This window comes from Tachysurus fulvidraco, chromosome 17, assembly GCF_022655615.1.
Source record: "Tachysurus fulvidraco isolate hzauxx_2018 chromosome 17, HZAU_PFXX_2.0, whole genome shotgun sequence".
Taxonomy (NCBI): Eukaryota; Metazoa; Chordata; class Actinopteri; order Siluriformes; family Bagridae; genus Tachysurus; species Tachysurus fulvidraco.
The window spans coordinates 3,655,568-3,675,542 of record NC_062534.1 but is presented as its reverse complement, the minus strand read 5'-3'; the positions used below and the strand labels follow the sequence as shown (position 1 = coordinate 3,675,542).

At 39.3% G+C, this 19,975-nt stretch overlaps 3 protein-coding genes across 5 annotated transcripts in view; all 3 read left to right on the top strand.

Moving 5' to 3' along the window:
* The first annotated feature begins 128 nt into the window (after positions 1–128).
* LOC113645987 (protein MGARP) lies at positions 129–10,289 on the top strand. The gene is made up of 4 exons (XM_027151976.2): positions 129–453; positions 2,720–2,820; positions 2,902–3,007; positions 8,486–10,289. Exons 1-4 carry the CDS (start codon positions 369–371, stop codon positions 8,851–8,853), a joined length of 660 nt encoding a protein of 219 aa, XP_027007777.2. The 5' UTR covers positions 129–368; the 3' UTR covers positions 8,854–10,289.
* Positions 10,290–12,224: 1,935 nt separating this feature from the next.
* On the top strand, positions 12,225–15,096 carry LOC113645976 (ribonuclease E-like). Its single transcript, XM_027151957.2, has 3 exons — positions 12,225–13,382; positions 13,489–13,532; positions 13,823–15,096. Exons 1-2 carry the CDS (start codon positions 12,524–12,526, stop codon positions 13,506–13,508), a joined length of 879 nt encoding a protein of 292 aa, XP_027007758.2. The 5' UTR covers positions 12,225–12,523; the 3' UTR covers positions 13,509–13,532; positions 13,823–15,096.
* Positions 15,097–15,331: 235 nt separating this feature from the next.
* Positions 15,332–19,975, top strand: part of elf2a (E74-like factor 2a (ets domain transcription factor)) — a 12,654-nt gene continuing 8,010 nt past the window's right edge. For 2 of the 3 annotated variants that reach the window (XM_027151981.2, XM_027151979.2), the window contains exons 1-2: positions 15,332–15,810; positions 19,895–19,975. The exon at positions 19,895–19,975 is cut by the window's right edge and continues 48 nt beyond it. In XM_027151981.2, the coding sequence (XP_027007782.2) occupies positions 19,949–19,975 (27 nt within the window). In that variant the 5' untranslated portion in view covers positions 15,332–15,810; positions 19,895–19,948. Of the gene's footprint in view, positions 15,811–16,045; positions 16,065–19,894 lie in introns of those variants that run through there. The other variant, XM_027151980.2, reaches the window with a different exon arrangement.

Genomic DNA, 19,975 nt, shown 5'->3' with positions numbered 1-19,975 from the left:
TTCACTTCCGGAATGAGCGTGACGCAATCACGTCACGTCTGGTCATTTAAAGGAGCCGACTCTTTCGTAAAGGAGCCGACTCTTTCTTCTCTCGGTTCATTGCTATTTTATAATGTAACCCAGACAAAATACGATTTTTCGAGCTGTTCCTTTTAAAAAAATGATAATTAAAAAAAATACATAAAAACGTTTCGGTCAAGGGTTAACATTAACATATAGTTCAATCCTCGAATTTCACTAAAAAAGAACCGATTCTCGAACCGACTCATCACTTCTCTTTGCACTTCCCACTTTAGGTCCGCTTGATCCACCTTGTTTGAGTGGGTCATCTCGCTGTAGTCCTCCTGTAGCACTGAAGAGAATAAACCATGCATTCGTGCAGGGCGACTTTACAGAGGTTTTGTCCTCTGGTCAGATCCTCCATCACACAGCGTGTAATCTTACACAGAGACGGTGAGAATAACACGTTATGCTTTATATAACATGTTTATTCTGTATATAACACGTTTATGCTTTATATATCACGTTTATTCTGTATATAACACGTCTGATCTGAAGAACATCATAAGGTCATCTGTATGAAGAGCATGCAAACATTTTAATACTGTGTGTGTGAGAGAGAGAGAGTGAGAGAGTGAGTGTGCATGTACATGTGCGTGTGTGTGTGTATGTGTGTGTGCGCGCATGCATGCAAAGGGGAGGTGAAGGTCACACCTACATTTCATTCTTGTTAATGCATTAATCAAAGCCTTTGAACAAATGTGTGTTTAAGGAGATTATTGTGTCTAAGTAGATTATATTGAACAACATTTTGTAATGTTTATATTTAAGCAGAATGGCCTAAAGTACACAATGTACTAGAAGCTCCAAAAAGGGGGATTTTTCTAGTAAAGTCCACCCTGCCGTGCAAGTGCACGTGGACACTTTAGGGATGATTACAATAGTGACATTTTGTACTGTTTTGTACGATCTGAGTCTTCTATCTTGTTTAGTGAGCGTGTAAAGTTACACCGATGTTTGGGGGGTTCGTGTTTATAATATATGTATAACACAGAGGTGGATTATTATATTTATGACCTTCATTAGTCCCTTAGAGAAATGGCTCCTTACGTGTGCGCGCATGTGCGTGTGCGGGCACGCGCGTACGCTCGCTCGTGTATGAAACGTGTGTTCGAGCTCAACACTACGCTAAAAAGTACACCAAACCCTGCGTATAAACTCAAAATGTCTTCCTAAAACCCAGTGCTGTAGATTTTAGTCGTTATTGTTGACTTTTTTCGCCATTAAATTAGTGTCCATGGATATGCAAATGAGCTGCGTAAACAATTCTCAGTTCTCGATTCTGATTGGTTAGAAATTGTTGATTTGTTTTCTGCTGCTCTGATATATTTCTATAAACAAGTTTAATGGTGTTGGAGTTATGGCAGTATTTTCTAAAAACAGCACACCCTGTTATGTTGTATTCCTTACTCATAACCTGCTGTTATACTGTATGTAAGTTTCTGGTGCATTTCTTTATGGTTGTTGTCTTTACACTAACCTTATAATAAATTTTATTATCCAGTTGCATTAAAATAGTCATAGCCAAAAAATATCTGTGGTGCAAGAACCGGTGTAAAAAGCGAAAGAACTTTGGAAAGCACTGATATCAGGACCCTGTGTTTTATCAGAAAACTGTGTTGGTTTAATCTGTGACCACATGTCATCTCTTAGACAAATACACTGTGTGTGTGTGTGTGAGTGTATGTGTGTGAGTATATGCATGTGTGTGAGTATATGCATGTGTGTGAGTATATGCATGTGTGTGAGTATATGCATGTGTGTGAGTATATGCATGTGTGTGAGTGTGTGTGTGTATGTGTATGTGAGTATATGTGAGTGAGTGTGCGCGTGTATGTGAGTGTGCGCGTGTATGTGAGTGTGCGCGTGTATGTGAGTGTGAGTGTGTATTTGAGTGTGTGTGTGTGTGCGTGTATGTGTGTGAGTATATGTATGTGTATGTGTGTGAGTGCATGTGTGTATATGTGAGTGTGTGTGTGTGTGTGTGTGTGCGTGTGCTGCTGTTTGCCTTCTGAAAAATTAACCAGTAAAAATAAATCCTATATATTATAAATCATATTCGTTCTAACCGTATATATAAAACATTCTATATAAAACAATATTTTGACAGATCCCATATTTGTTGTCTCCTGCTTGCTTCTTGGGTATGAAGCACATAACCAGCTTACCAGCTGCCACAAAAAACCTTCTTCAGTCACTTCCACTTTTTTTTTATTGTTGTTAGGATGCAGGATTTGATCCTTTTGTCGGTCATCGTGAGAGAATACGGACAAAATCCAATTGTGGTTGTGATTCAAAATAAAAAGAATAATTTAGGATAAACAATATTTTAAATATATAAATATTCTTCGGTGAAGAATATTTCTTTCCATCTCCGGAGGTCAGGAACTGAAATTGCTGGAATACTATTTTTAAAATATGGCTGCAGAGATGAATGATGTCATTTGTAGGAAGTCTTAAGGATTTATGGACCAAAAAGATTCTACAGTGAAGACGCTGATTTTGGACACCAAAAATATCTTGGACATAATGATTGGTGTAAAAGATTTTGGCATCCGTTAACAACACAGAAGATATCTCGAGAGTTGACATGACTCATTTATTGTATGCGATCTTATGATCCCGTTCTCTTTTTAAAGCTCTCTTCTTTTCTCTGCAGTCGTTCCTCGGAGGCTCATGTCGTCGGTTCCTGGTGGCACGGGAGAGAATCTGGTTTATCTAGTATTGTGTGGTGGAGCTTTTGCTGGCGCTCTGACTTATGTAAGTTTCTTCATGGTTTCTGGTCTGTGAGAATGAAAAGCAGCTTTACTTGATTATGTAATGTGTTTTGTTTTTTCACAGGCGTACAGGACGGTAACGACAGACAGCGCTCGTTTTACCGATCGCATTACGGAGATCGGGGAACGACCTAAGAGCGAGTGGAAGCCCAAACCATGGCCACCAAAGAGTAAGTTCAGGGAGGATAGCAATTCTGGGAAAAATGGGAATATGTGTGTACGCCAGAGTGTACGCCGAGATACTGGGATTCTGATGAAAATGGGTTTCGATCGGTTTTACTGTAAAATCGATCACTTCTTAATGAAAAACAGCAGGGATCTAGAACTAGAACATTAGTATCACGTTATCGCAGTTAACACCAGTGACTCGGGTTCGATCCTCAGCTCAGATGAGAGAATTTTTTCGAATATACAACATGAACAAATCCTGTTGTGTATAAGAAAAACAAAACAAATGGCATTAATTCGAGTGGAACCGACGCACGAGTTTGAATGTAACGACTTCAGTGAGGTGATTTATTTTTATTTGTTGTGTTTTAACAATGTAGGGACAGTGAATAGGTGAGAGGTCACGTTTCTCTACAAGAATAGGAATATTTTTAGCTCCGATTGAAGATTTTCACCAAAATAGCCTTAGCACGGAAACCATCCAATCGTTGTGCACTAGCTGTCTCGTGCACTAATTTGAGAGTCTGCGCTTTGTGAAGCGAAGTAAATGTGCAGGATGACTGGACTGGAGTGGACTGGACTGGACAAATCAACAGATTTTATGTCCTGGATAGTAGATTTTAAAGCATTGCTGCTCAGATAAGAAGATTCCCAGGTTAAACAAAAACATGACTTTTATTGACAAATATTTATTTATTTAATTTGGTGTGTTTTTATTACTATAATGCACTTCACAGTAATGAGCACACCTCAATGCTGTAATCATAGTGTTTATTAAACATTTACAGACGCACTAACTTCGCTTCGCATCAAGGCCCCATCACACCTTCCTGCCATTGACCATTTTCTCATAACGACACGACCCCGTTATCTTTTATCCCATACATACATAATGTACTGTTTAACGACACACGCCGACACGTCCTAGATCGCCCGCAATCTCCCGAACACGCCCTTATCCGATCCCGTCGTTCCTCCGTTCTGCTTTTCTCTATAGAAAAAAAAACAACAGCTAGCACTCTGTCAGTACCGTGAAATGAACCGTGACAAACATCTCTGAACACCTTGGATCTCCACCACGATGCAATTACACCGTATTATCTCCGTTACAACGGATCTAGATCAGCGATGGTGTAGATAAGGAAGCTGTTAGCAGAGACTGCGAAATCTTTACTGAACAAATCAGGGATTTGTTCTTTCGTCCGTATTATTATTTAAATCTCGTACCGAATGACATCCTGTACGTAGCATGTTTCAGTGTTGGTGACTCGTATATTTTAAGCTTTCTGGTGTATTTGATACAGTACTGAAAATCACTATTAAAGCTGTTAAACCGGTGAATAATGTTAAGTAGATTCTCAGGGCAATGTTAATATAAAAAGTCTTCAGTGGGAGGAAATAAACGCAACAAACTCAACGTGGCTGGTTTTCTGAATAGACCGATTATGTTCTCAAATGAACCCGATTGTATTTTTCCCTATTAAAAAACATTAACTTTTTTTTTTACATTCAGAATGAGAAGTCTGTTTAAAACACACCCACGTTAGTCGTCCTTCCGAGCCAGCGGCATTCCTTTCCCTTTCAGTGCAGAGCCGCAGTTCAATAACATGACAGATCACATTTATTAAACGTCTGAATAGAAGCGTCGGATGAATCAACACGCCACTTCAGTTATCCGTCACGTCAGCTCGGTTCGCTGAAGGCTCTGAAGGCAGAAGGTGACGAAAATGGGTTTTGTTTTGTGTCTAGCATTTAAAATTCTCGATTCTGATTGACCAGAAAAGGGGTTTGAATTAAAAGCTTTAATGGCCATGAAACAAATCACAGGTTATTGGGTATTAATGCGTTTGTTTTAATACGCTGCTTTCTATAGCAACGACATAGACAGGGATTTGTACTGTATAAACAAACAAAAAAAAACATCTGTTACTGTTGATACGGTGATGAGAAGGTCCAACATCAGGACCCTGATGATGAGAAGGTCCAACATCAGGACCCAGATGTTTGTTTCACGTTTTTGAACTGAGGTTTTTCCACCTTGGGAAATTCTTTAGTTAGCATTTCTTCAGGAAATGGAGCACTGAAATTTGTCTTATCAATCCCAAGAGAGTAAAAGAAAAAAGAGAAGCTATGGAAACAATAACTTATCTGCTACAGTATGAGCACTAACTTGTTTTGCATATGTAAAGAAAAAAAAAGTGTACTATAACTATAAAAAGTTAAAACGTACACGTTGTTCTTTACGGAATTGCGATCGCCTACAAATTGATGCCGTGTAAAGGCAATGAAACAGATGCTGACAGACTTCGGGGTGATGATGTGAGGTCCGATTCGTCTACTTCGCCGTTTTGATTTTCTGCACTCGGGTGTTTTATTCCTCAACAAAACTTTCTCACACGTTATTACATACCACCTCAGCGTACACCTTATTTCCACTGCATGGAAGTGATGTGTGTTTTCCTGAATTAAAGGTGGGGTCTCCGTCGTTTGAAAGCCGATGTTGACATATACAATCACCAAAACAAACACGCCCCTAACCCAAACGGGTCCCACCCCTGTATCGATAGCTCCGCCCACACATACATACGTAACCCAGGCGACTAACGGAAAGAAATGAGACACAAGCATAATCATGTAAAGGACAAAGGCATATATTAGTTCTGTGTAACAAAGCAAAACCAACGTTACTCACCTATCGAGAAGGAAAAAAGCGCCTCGGCGTCTTAAGTAAAGTCGGCCACATATTCACAGGTCGGCGTTTCCCGAGTCAATAACTCCTGAGCTAAACGCTGTTACTACACAAAACGCGGTTGTAGCTGCCTCTCTACATTACTACGATAGAAAAGAGGTGTTATTTGTGTAGTAACAGCGTTTAGCTCAGGAGTTATTGACTTGGGAAACTCCAACCTGTGAATATGTGGCCAACTTCCTGCTCCTTCAGTTCTCTCCAGCGCTGGAAAGCTGATCCTATATTAACATGTCCTACTTCTTGCCTTATCGTAAGTCTTTCTTCGCTTTCTTTCTTTGTTTTTATCCTCCATGTCAATGTTAAAACTGCTTTCTGCTAACGTCACACATGCGCACTGAACACTCTCTCTGCCCATATTGACGAGACACGCCCCTTTCTGCTCATTGGCTACACGTTTGTTTTTGTTTTGTTTGGCAGCCCGACTCAGTTTTCTGAAGCATTTCTCAAACAACGGAGACCCCACCTTTAACACAACGTACAGATGAATTCCAACAAAAAAAATAAACCACATGATTTCCTTCCTTTCTTTTCTAACTGTCTCTTTTCTGACTCTTTCCAGATTAATAATAACCGGGCAGTCGAGACTCTGCACTCGTAGCTGCTGCCATTTTGGATCTGTTTCTCTTTCCTCTCCTGAACTTCTGCACTACTAACACCGAGTCCTGCTGTCTGTCCTTCTCCGTAACCTCCCTGTAATCTCTCTTTGTCTCTTCTCTCTCTCTTTCTGCTTTTGTTTCTCGTCTCAGGAAGCCGTGTCACGCTTCCAGACCTTTTATCTGATTCATTAAACTTGTAAAACAAAAAAAATAAAACCTCTGGTTCTGTCTCTGTGGTGTTGGACTCTTACAGATGCAACAACGACGTGACCGACGGTTTAGCCACAGCTTTCCTGTTTTTTGTCTTCTTTACCGTCCTCGTGTCTCTTCCCTGTTTCTGTTTCGCCTTTCTGTATTTTCTCTTTTTCTTTTCGCATGCCGTCTATTCTTCTATGCTATCTGAAAAAAAAAATCAAGACTATATAATATAGGTCATATTTAATACACACACACATATTGTATGTATACACACTTCGTTATGTACCGGTTTGTTGAATACTCCCAGTATATGTATATTATGTACACCATCGGTACAGATGAGTGCAAAAGTTTGCACCCCCCATAGATTAAGGCTTTGAGCTACTCATGATTTAAACAGCTATGTTGACGACGTTAGCAAGATTTTCCCCATTTTCTCCTCCAGTTGGTTAACTACAAAACATCCAGCTTCATCCATCACTCATCAGAGCAATATGAAACCCTGAACCTCACAGAACCCCATGATTGGCTAGTGGTGCTGTGATTGTCAGGGGAGAGAGCGTCTACGTCCCTCCCGGTTTCCAGATTCGACTCGGTCTGGATTTGAGTAAAGACTTTTCTTTGGCACCATCTTTTCTTTTGGGACTCTTTGAGACTGGTTCAGTCAAATGAGGAAAAGGAAATGCAGAATGAACTGAATCTGTTTTTTTATAATTTCAGTAAATGTTGTCTAAGTCACAGGTTTTGTTCATGTAAAAAATTCGCTCACGTGTGCACAGGTGAGTTCGTGGTAAGTTCCGTCGTACACGGATCGATAGGAGAATACATAAAGCACATTCATGGTGAATTAGAATAAAATGAGTTGAATATAGAATACAACATACAGTGGAAGCAAGTGGGGGAAAAATCGAGTAAATGAAGATAATGTATTCAGGTGTAATGTGAGAGTGGGAATGTGAAGAGACTCTGTGACATTGGGGATGTGACGTGACGTGACATACGGCTAAGTACGGTGACCCATGCTCAGAATTCGTCCTCTGCATTTAACCCATCCAAAGTGCACACACACACAGCAGTGAACACACACACACACGCACACACCGTGAACACACACCCGGAGCAGTGGGCAGCCATTTATGCTGTGGCGCCCGGGGAGCAGTTGGGGGGGTTCGGTGCCTTCTCAGTCGTGGTATTGCCGGCTCGAGACTCGAACCCACAACCTTAGGGTTAGGAGTCAAACTCTCTAACCATTAGGCCACGACTTCCCTATTTATAGCAACAGATGCTGGAAGTAATAATAGTTAGTAAGTAGTAGGAGGAACTGCTGAAAACTAGATTAATGTTAAGTGCATGAAAAAATGAATAACATAATAATACACCATAAAAGCGAGGAAAAACTACCCTTGGGTGGTAAAGGAAGAAACTTTGAGAGGAGCCAAACTCGTAGGGGAACTCATCCTCATTTGGTGACACTGGAGGCTGTGATTGAAAATCTATGTTAATTCAATATACTGTCCAACAGATGTTGTATTGATGGGGTTTTTTTGTCCTTAAAGACCACATGTAGTTGGCATCTCTACTGAGTATGTCTGAATACTTTATGAAGCCAACCGGAGCTGGTACATCTCCAGATGTCTCAGGATCCTAACATGGTTCTCCTCATCTCGGTGAGGTTCCAAAATCTTTATGGCTTGTCTTAATTAGCGCAGCTGCTGTTCATAATATTAATATTTTAATCATAATTCTTAACATTTTATTCAGATAAGAGAGATCGAAGGCAGTTATTTTATTATCACGTTCAGAAAGGGCGTCCAAACTTTTGCACTTCACAGTAAATAGTGCATATATTTTAATCCTTTAATATGTCCACTACTGACTAGAGGATGTATTCATGCAACCGTTAAACTTTTCTCTTCTCTCTCTTACCGGGTGTGAAGATGCCGAGGAGTCAGATGAGGTGGCAGAGGAAGTCATCAAGGTTGCAGCCGCAGAAGAGGCAGAGCCGACGCCCGTGGAGCTTGTCGCCGAAGTTAAAGCAGAGGAACCGACCCCCTTGGTGGAGAAGGCTGCTGAGGCGGTTGCCGAGGCGGCAGAGGTGGTTGCTGAGGTGGCGGTCGTCGTCGAGGAGACTGCTGAAGAGGTGGCAGCAGTGGCTCACGAGGTGGAAAAGATAGCAGAAGAGGTAGAAGCAGCAGCCAAGGAGCTGGAAACTCATCAGCTTCCTGTTGTGGAGGAAGCGACTGCTGAGATCACTGAGAGCGGTACGGAAGCAGCATCACAGGAGGAGGCGGTTACAGAGTCATGAGTCGCTTTAGGTTAAACGCAAACACACACACAGTTTAAACGGAGTATAGTGAGGACCTGGAGACGAAGAAAAGCTTCCCAAATAGTTACGAGACTTTGCAACACAAACACTAGATGCAGTTGCTTATTTACCAACATACAGTAGATGCACCTCTAAGATGCAATTATACAGAGTTTTGTCCTTATTTATTACAGATGGAGAGAAATCTTGACCTAAAGCGAAACTCCACCAAGGATAATTTTCCTTTACTGTATATATACTATAAATTAAGGTAATTTATCTCCTAATGAAATCTATTAAAAGAGTGATGCAGCGGCACTTTAGTCTGGCCGAGTGTCTCATCCCATCATCTTTGTACTCTGCTCACGATAATACTACAATTATCACCTCCGCACTCGTCGTCTCATAGACGACAGCTCGCTAGCCGAGTCGAGTCACTGCCTTACCTCATAAACTTCATTGCATTCGGGGACTTCGAGTCCAGTATTCGCACCGTATCCGTGAATTCTGTTACCGGTTTTCTTATTAACGTGATGCTGAACGTCAGTAGGAAATGATTCTTTATCGAAAAATGAATCCTATCATTTATCCAGTGTGTTTGAGAGTGGGTGGAGTTTCTCTTTACGTTTACGTCTCTTTAGTGTCGTGTTTATTTCACTTGACGATCTCGAAATATGCTGGAAATATTCCTTACACAAAAAGAAATCAATATTTTTCTTTATACTTATTGTTCAGAACTTCAGGTACCTATGTTTCTTTCTATCTTTTTAAACCACATCATGCACAATACCTCTAAATAGCAATGTATGCTAATATCAGGAACCTTTGAAACCACTGTGGACTTCGTGCTTCCTGTGAAACGTGACCAAAAAAAAAAAATCTAGCCAGCAGACTTTCTCTCCTCAACCGTGCCTTATCCTCGGCTGTACTTTGTCTCTTTGCCATTTCTCCTTCTCCACTGACGCTCGCTTAAACTTGATCCTAAACCTGATCCTAATGCTAACCTTTTAACCTTCACTTCTCATTAAATGCATGCAAAACAGTACACTTTCTACACGCACTTTTACGGTTGTCGTATCGTCTTTGGTCTCGTATCGTCAATCTCTGTCTAATATATTAGAGCTTTTCTGCCAGATATCACTCGGTCGTACACGTCTATGTCATACTGTGAAAATAAAACTGCATAAAATCGAACCTTTTGCTCGTATAAGCCATACAAGGCTGTGTGTGTGATTTGTGTGGTGGTGTTTTTTTTTTTTTTTTTCTTCTGTGTGAATGTGCATATACACAACCTGTAATATTACACTGTGAAAAAATTGTATGCAACTCATAAAATTAACATCAAGCCAAAGTATTTCTGTTTTCCGTACTGGTAGAGTCCTGTACTCAGATTGGTCAGGGGAATTCAAAAGATTAATAAAATGTTCCTAACTCTACACTATGTTTTGTGTTTATTTCTGAAGCCAAATTTTTGTAAGGGAATCCATATAAGTTTGTGAAGATGGAGATTATATGTTGTATGTTTGGAGCTTTGTCCTCAATGGTGTGTGCATTTCTTAGTGATATTTGGCAGTGAAGTCTGATATGTTGTTATATATTTCATGACGTATTACAATATAATTTCATGATTTGTACGCTTGAGGGAATCTTTAAGCTGTTTGTGTGCATTTAAGTAACATGAATAATCATTTAACTTTTTCCCTCTGCTGTGTCTAAACTGCTCCTTGGATAGTTTAGGCTTAGTACTATAGACGTATATGAAAGGTCGTTAGCCTAGTCGACAGAGGTGGGAGTAAGTCACATGTAAGTCTCAAGTCATGAATGTCAAGTCGAGTCTTTTTTAATATTTGTCAAGCAAGTCTCAAGTCTCAAATTTGTGACTTAAGTCTGACTCGAGTCAGGTCGAGTCCCCATCTCTGAGTCATTTAACTCAAGTCCAAGTCAAGTCTTTTTTTTAAATATTTGTCAAGCAAGTCTCAAGTCTCAAATTTGCAACTTAAGTCTGACTCGAGTCGAGTCCCCATCTCTGAGTCATTTAACTCAAGTCCGAGTCAAGTCTCAAGTCATGAATGTCAAGACGAGTCTTTTTTAATATTTGTCAAGCAAGTCTCAAGTCTCAAATTTGCAACTTAAGTCTGACTCGAGTCAAGTCCCCATCTCTGAGTCATTCAACTCAATTCCGAGTCAAGTCTCAAGTCATGAATGTCAAGTCAAAGTCAAGATGAGTCTTTTTTAATATTTGTCAAGCAAGTCTCAAGTCTCAAATTTGCGACTTAAGTCTGACTCGAGTCAGGTCGAGTCCCCATCTCTGAATCATTTAACTCAAGTACGAGTCAATTCATGAATGTCGAGTCTTTTTTTAATATTTGTCAAGCAAGTCTCAAATTGGTGACTTAAGTCTGACTCGAGTCAAGTCATATGACTCGAGTCCCCCATCTCTGGTCAGGAACGTAAGTAAATGTCATTAATTGTAGGAGCAACAGGTGTGAAGGTGTTTATGTATTCACAGCTGCTCTGGAGTCATTAAATGATTTCATTCCATCTTATACACTACATAGAATCCACATACAATATATCCATCCGTTGAATATTTTTCCTCTATGTTGCTAACAGAAATAGCATCTATGTTAATTTATCACATCGTTATTTTGATTTGCATTTTGATCTGTCAAAATTATATACTAGAATGAAAGTATTTTACTTTTGCTAATTTGACAACAGGAGACAAATTAATGAAAAGAAAAAAAAGTGGTGTTACATAGTCCTTTTTATGACGAGCTAAAGTCATTGCCAAGAGACACTGAAGCTATGGCAGCTTGTGGTGGCCCAAAACCTTACTTGAGACAATTAAAGGTGGGGTCTCCGATGTTTGACAAATGCTTCATAAAACTGCGTCGGTCCGCCAAACAAAACAAAAACAAAACAAACGTGTAGCCAATGAGTAGAAAGGGGCGTGTCTTGTCAATATGGGCGGAGAGAGTGTTCAGTGCGCATGTGTGACATTAGCAGAAAGCGGTATTAACATCGACATGGTGGATAAAAACAAAGAAAGGAAGCGAAGAAAGGTTTACGATAAGGCAAGAAGTAGGACGTGTTAATATAGGATCAGCTTCCCAGCGCTGGAGAGAACTGAATGTCTTCTGCGTGAAACGGAGCTAAACCTTTCACGGTACAACACACAGTACTACAAAAACACATCTGTATTACCATAGTGTTACTCAGTGAGTTTATTTATTGATGAAAAATACCCCCTCGGTCAGCTGCCCCAACAGGTTCTGCCATAATACTTGCCTGGGTTATACTTGGGTTATACTTGTCTGGTGTATGTGTGGGGCGGAGCTATCAATACAGGGGTGGGACCCAGGCGTGTTTGTTTTGGCGATTTCAAATGTCAACATTGGCTTTCAAACAACGGAGACCCCACCTTTAATATTGTTTTCTTTTTTGTTTTTTTTTTAGTTCTTTTAATTGTTACCCAGCTATAGGTTTATCTAACAAGCAACTACAGGAGTTATATTCACTTTTACAAACACGATAGCTGGTACTTTAGAAGAAATCGGTATTATGTTTCCTTATAGAGTTTTCAAAATGAACAATAGAACAAAGGCCCAAATGAATCTGTTGGATACAAGATTTCACACTGTTTGGTGTGAAACAGCATAAACTCAGCATGTCATTTTGTTTTACAGTGAGCCAGGATCTGCTGGTGGTGCCAGTGGAAATGCCAGTGGTGGTTCCAGTCAAAGAGACTATGGTTGAAGTTGATCTAGAAAATCCAACGGAAGCCCCTGTAGTGCTTGTTGCTGAAGAAGCACCGGTACTTGAGGAGGTACCAGTTACACCAGTAGTAGAGGAAGCTGGTGTTGCCTCAGTACTTGAAAATGAGCCAGTTGCCTCTGCAGTTGAGGAAGCTGCTGTTGCCCCAGTAGTTGAGGAGGTACCGGTTACATCTGCAATTGAGGAATCTGCTGTTACTTCAGGAGTTGTGGAGGTACCAGTTTCTGCAGCAGTAGAGGAACCTGATGATGCTCCAATAGTTGAGGAAGCGTCAGTTGCCGGAGCAGTAGAGGAAGCCCCTGTTGCCCCAATTTTTGAGGAGGTACTAGTTGCAGAGGAAGCTCCATCAGCTGCCCCAGCAGCAACAGAACAAGCACCAGACCCTTTACTAACAGAGATTGTAGTAATGTCTTCAGAATCTCCAGTTGTCCCAGAAGCTACTGAGGTCACAGTGGTCACAGAAAGTTCAGAGGTGGTTGCAGAAAGTCCTGCTAAAGATGCAATGAGTCTGGTTGGGGCAGAAATTAAGGATGAGCTCTCCAAAGAAGTTCAGGTGGTGGCAGAGGTGACAACATCAGCTGAAACTACAGCACCTCCTGCTGTTCTGGAGGAACCTGTGCATGAATATGTGGTAGTCATGTTGGAGGGAGCCCCCAAAACAGACAAGAAAGTTAAGGTTTTAGGAGTTTCCCCCACGAGTGCCAGGATCGTCCCAGCTCCAGAGAAGGACGAGCCAGCAGAACCAGTAACGGGTAATCAGCTTTATCATCACAATGCTCTCATTCACTTCATCATTCCAACAATTAAAACAAGGTGTGAGTCAGAAGTCTGATGATAAATTAATTTCTCCCCTAACAGGTCAAGCGTCACCCGCTTAAGATGCTCTGATGTGGTTTAAACAGGTAATAGCTTATTGTTTTTTAATCATTTTTTTCTGTATAGAGTGATAAATATGTACACCCTACTCTGGTGCCTTTTCCCATCTAATCAAAACTGGTGTACCGTAATGGTGTATTATGTAGATGTGGCAACCTAAAATTCAGTATGTTACCAGTTAAACATAACTCTTACTCTCTCTCACTCACTCTCTCTCTCTCTCTCTCTCTCTTTGTCTGTCTGTCTCTCTCTCTGTCTCTCTTTCTGTTTGTCTCTGTTGTGCCTCTCTCCATTTTGACCCCCATTTGCCACTCAGATCTTATGGATCGGATCTGATCTTACGGAGTTCGGATGGATTCACCTGCATGGATTTGGCCCTGACAGAACCACTTAAACCTCTTCACATGATACAACATTGCATTGTTTACTCACACACACACCATTTCATGTGCTGTTACAAAAACACATTTACTAGACATACAATATTCTAGACATTCACTACTTACAAGACACAAGCTTTACAACACAGCACAGGATTTCAACCCAGATCTCGGAGGACTCCCTGTGATGCAGTGGACGGTAGAAATACGTCTGGTTATTTATTCTCTTATCTGTTATTTCATTAGTTATTTCATGTTGCAAGTTTATATCTTTACCAATTCACTGTATTATTCACATTGTTTATTTTTCTACCTCAATCTCATCGAGGCTATCTGTTGCCATGGTCACTTGGTTTCAAGCCAAGCCATGGGTATGTGTATAACTTTCACATGTACAGTATATCTTTGGCAGATAGCTTTATATCAAATATTTTCCTTAGTCCTGGCTCTGATTTTTGATGAAACTCAGCTTTTATAGTATTAAGGATATTTTTGAGCTTTGCTAGACTTGAACACTGATCCTTACCAGGAGTGGTGTAATAACGACTTGTTTCTACCTCACATCAAAGGAAACCTCCACCCTAAAACTTATTAAATATAATGTCGAGTGTATGTCGAGTGAATATGGTGGTATCTTGGCTAGTTATCGGTAAACAAAATGACGAGCATTAGCATAAACTTTAAAGCTGAATTTCTATATTACTCTCTGAAATTCCCATTGCTACCACTATCAGTGGCTAAACATTTGTTATTGTATTTATCACAGGAAACTATCATGTGGAAATGGACCAACACCTAGGTGAAAAAGTTGATTCGGTGCCTTATTATAAAATAAAATTCTTGGTCGCTGTTGAAGATCACAATTATTAGGGTTCAGGGTGGAGTTTTCCTTTGGTCCAAGTTTATCTTAAATAGAAAACCTCTATAAAACCTCTAAAAAACAGCTATTCTCTGTTCTTCATGAACGTATGAATCTGTGACAGTCCGTTTTTGTATTTTTTTATAGAATCAACTAAGCTTATATTTTCCGTAAATGTGAAACTCAGTTTTGTGAAAAACAATACACTTTTTTACACAGAAGTCTGGCTAACTATGTGGCTATCAGGCTACATGTATGCGTTACTCAATTACCAAAGAGTTATTCTGAATATGGATATGAGATTTTATAAATATTTCAGCAATAATAAAAATCTGTCATGGCCAAAACATATTCAGTGTTAATCTTTTTTTTTTTTTTTTCAAGTTTGAGGGGTATGTTGTGTTGATGTGTGCCTCAGTGTTTATTATATGTTAATATAATATAATATAATATAATATAATATAACGTAATATAATGATTCAGTTGATTCATCAAGTATCGACTCGCTGCCTTAGGAATAGAAAATGAATCATATAGCAAATTCAAATGTATCATCAAGTATCGACTCGCTGACTTAGGAATAAGAAATGAATCATATCATAGCAGAAGTTAGAGGTTTACATCTGTAGTATAATATAGTGCCTTTAATATTTATTACTCGTTTATACTAGTTGTATACATTTCCCCTGATGCCGTCACGTGCGTGTGAGATGACGTCACGTGTCCCGGTGACGCCAAGCGCGGTGTTTGCGGCTCAGAGAAGCTTCACTTCACTTCAGAGAGAGAAACAAATCGGAGATAAACAAACAAACAAACAAACAAACAAACAGCCGAACTGAGCACCGCGTCCTTCTGGAACTCTAACGGATCTGTGCGGCTGCTTTTCTAGCGTTGTTCATGTTAAATCCGTGACCAGTGTAAACTTTTATCTACAATCCGGTCGCAGTGAGCTAATGCTAACAGATTAGCGGTTAGCTGGACGTTACTGTGGAAGCTTGCGGAATATTTACAACTGGAACAAGTACTACAATAATAAAGGGGTCGTGGGATAAGGCGTGAAAACAGGTGAGAACATCAAGTGTGTGAGTGTGTGAGAGAGAGAGAGAGAGAGAGAGAGAGAGAGAGAGAGAGAAAATAAACAAGTCCTTTAGTGTTAAACAGCTGCATGTTGTCGCTAAAGCTACCGAACTGACAGCAGTGTATTAAGGGTAGCTTAGCTGCTAAGCGCTAGCCGCTGGCCTGCTAACAACTGTTTTATGCTAGCTGCTTAGTTCGATTTTCATACCGATCGTGCAACGTTCCTTTCTCACCAATTCGTCGTAAGTAAAACTCCTAGATGTTTGTTTTGTAGGCATTTATTAGAAAGAGTGATTTTGGAAGTCGTGTAAAAACATTTGTACGGTTTCACCGCGATACAGATAGCGATGATGTTTGTTTGTTTGTTTGTTAGCCGCTTCACAGAGCTGTCACTGTTCAGCTAATGTCATCTGTACGGGCTGATCGCTACTGCTCGTTTTAATACAGTTACAATAACAATAATGTTAAAAAGAAAATACAAAAAAAGTGGTTTGTCAATAATCCTGCACAGAGGTCGTATAAACACTCTCTAAGTGATTTATAGTAAACTTAAAAAAATAAAATAAAACACTTTACATACAAAATACAAATTAAACTAGTCTACCAAAAACAAAATAAATAAATAAATAAAGCACTTTGCATACAAAATACAAATTAAACTAGTCTACCAGAAACAAAGAAATTAAATAAATGAATAAGTAAATAAAACACTTTGCATACAAAATACAAATTAAACTAGTCTACCAAAAACAAAGAAATTAAAATAAATAAATAAAACACTTCACATACAAAATACAAATTAAACTATACTACCAGAAACAAAAAAATGGCTTTTAGCTAAATTAAACAATGAGCGTCACGTATCCATACAAATGGATGTACGTGTGAAAAATTACATAAATGTTCTATTTTCTCTCATGTCTTTATATTAAACGTGTTCAGTTCTTTAAATTCGTCAGAAGGTTTGTATTTTTGCTGCTCACTCTCGAGGGCATCGCAATATTTGTAGAAGAAGAAGAAAAAATAGAATAGAATAGAATTTGCACGGATTAATGCAATGTTTTATATCTGGAACGTACTCAAGAGTTTTTAGCTTTTTATTTGTTGTACAGAGTTTAGCTTCCTCTGAAAAGATTTAAAGAAGAAGCTTTAGAGTCACATCCTCATGCTAATTCTCGCTAGGTCAAGATTGTTTGACGTTAATTATGGGATTTAAAACTATTAAGAAAGCGAACAATGACAAACAAATGAATTAAGACAAATAAAACGTATATATGTGTATAAGGACTTATATACGGTTTGTCTGTGCAGAGTCGTAAACAAATTGCTCAGTTAATAACTTGCTTATTTACAATTGAATTTTGAAGAGAATCGAAATAACTTCTTTCTTTTTCTGACTTTACCCTGATTGTTTATTTTTTGTGCCCATAGCTGTCTGTGCACTTCACCTTTTTTGGAGTTTTGTGGGCGTCGGCATATGCAAATGAGCTTTATGAGAACAGCTAAATCTAGTTTACTGACGTATATACACGCAACTTTACACGTTACTTCAAAAGATGGATAATTGTGGCTCAATATTTGTATTTTTACAATATATCATGCCAGTGAACTAATTTCTACTGATGGAACTATAATATAATAAAATAAATATAATTGAAAATATTTAAAGATGCTCTGGCTGTGCTTCATGAACCCCAGGGGTTCATTTATGTTTTTTTATAACGTACAACTATTAGTCTAATTGCAAAAAATCATGCTTCTTAAATAAAACACAGTCATGCTAAAAATACGTATTAGCATTAGCATTCTTATTCCTTAAACTTTGTAAGTGGTCGTGTTTTTCAGGGCCGATTTCAGGAAATTGTGGAATCAGGCCAGTTTTTGATCCAGGACAAAACAAAGATTGCATAATCAAGTAGGGCAGGAAATGAAGTTGAAATATGTTTCCCTCCTTCCCCACCTCTCGACTCGTATGTCTCCACCCTTTTTATCTTTTCACTTCCTCGTAAGTCTGTTAGACGCGCATCTCAGAGATCGATATGTGAACACACACACACACACACACACACACAAACAAAAAGCTCAGTCACCCGATCCATCTGTTCCTCTTTGTGTGGTTTAATTGTGCTTATTTATATTTGGATGTAAATACTCCAAATTAAGTGTTGGGTGAAGTGAGAGGGAGTTTTTGCTAGGTTTAATGTTATAAAAGATTCAGAGTTTGGGCTGAAAACACGAGTGCTTCCTGTGTGACTGGACTGAGAGGAAACGTATCTCTTCCTCTTTTTTCTGCACATTGTATTCATGCTGCTCTGTGGACACACACACACACACACACACACACGCTTATATTCTGGAGGGAGAAAAAATATATATTTTGGCTTTTTTATTCTGTGGCACAAAGGAGCGTGCTGTTGCCTCATCACAGCTCCAGGGTTCCTGGTTTGATCCTGAAGTGCCTTTGTTGAGTTTAAGTCCATGTGCTTTTTATCCAGGTTCTCTGCCTTCATCAGACCTTTCTGAGAAGGTCCTTTCACACCTTTTTATCCAATGTTTGATTTATAGTGAAATTTATACTTTTACATTTATGACATATGGCAGATTTTTTGTATACAACGAAGCAATTGAGGGTTGAGAGCCTTGCTTAAGGGCCCAGCAGTGAACCTTGGATTCAAGCTCACAACCTTATGTTTATCAGACCACCGTAACCACCGCGCTGCCGCATCCACCCCGTATGTTTGATTGGTTTGTTTTGTTTTCTCACTGCACATAACAATGACATGAACTGTGGGTGGAAAAAGTTAAATAGTTATATCGGAGTTTAATATTCTCTAAGCACGGACAACACAGAAGTTCACTTAGTATATTACTAGATAAATCTAGAATTTTTTAGTTTGAAGCATTTTCATTAGATCCCCTGTTTGTTCTTTAGTCACGTTTTTTTTTTTTTTTTTTTAATTTTTTATAGCTGAGACAGAAAAACATCATCAGCAACAAAAACATGGCAAGGTTGGTTCACTTCCTGTTTCAGGGTTATTCAGGATCTAATCACTGAAACATGACCCTCATCTGCACCAATAAAATGTGTGTGTGAGAGACTCAGTGTGGGATTGGATCTGCATTCACCAGGGAAAACAAACAAATGATTTGAATTGGAAACATACCTGAAATCCCTGTTTTTGTCATCATTCTTTTAAGACTCATTGCTTATATGTACTTTGAAATCTGATATTAAAATTAAAATCCCATTTCCTGAATCGTGACCTTGTCAGATTTTGTCGCACAACAATTTTTAACTTCCCCTTACAGCTGGAGGAAGATAAATGTGACCAGACTCCTGTCCTTGTCTGTGCTGAATACACTCAGGACCGGGCCTGGATGTTGCTCTTATGGAAAAATACAGTCTGCGGGGGAAAATTTAATGTTTATGTCTAGCTTACTAGGTTACGGCATCGTCGCTATAGCAACCCTTGTTAATGCGCGGTAAAAAATGAGCCAGATGAAACGGTGGATTTGGTGCCACTTATAATTTGGAAAGATGACTCTTTAAATCAATAAAAAAATAAAACACGTTTACAGACATGCCTTCGGGGATAAATATTTTCCCACTTGTTTTCGAGGAGCAAGTGAAGCTGTGAGAATCAGTGTTAGCCGTTTACACGACCAACACTGTCAACCCAGAAAGGTTTAACGTCCCGTGTCCAACATGAACGGCCCACATGCCTTTTTAACTTAATACATGAGTCAGAGCCCTGTTTTCTGCCCCACCTAGCTGTGTCCTTCTCTCCCCTTATTTTACACACACACACACACACACACACACACACACACACACACACACACACACACACACACGCTAAACACCACAGCATACTGGCTCTAAAAAGTTCCCATTTTATGTAAACACTGGCCATGAGTCACAGTATGGAGTTCATATTTTAATACAAAATATTAACATTAAATTAAAAAAAGGAGTTTTAAATTTTGTTTGAAATCAGATGACTAGACTGTTTTTTCGAAGTCGCTCAAACTGATTAACATGCGTTTTAACAAATCTCTGTCGACCTGTTAGGTTTGCTGGGTAAGTGGACTGGACCTACTGGACTGTGGCACAGAGGAATGAGTCATGACCTCTGTGGTGGTAATCGACGGC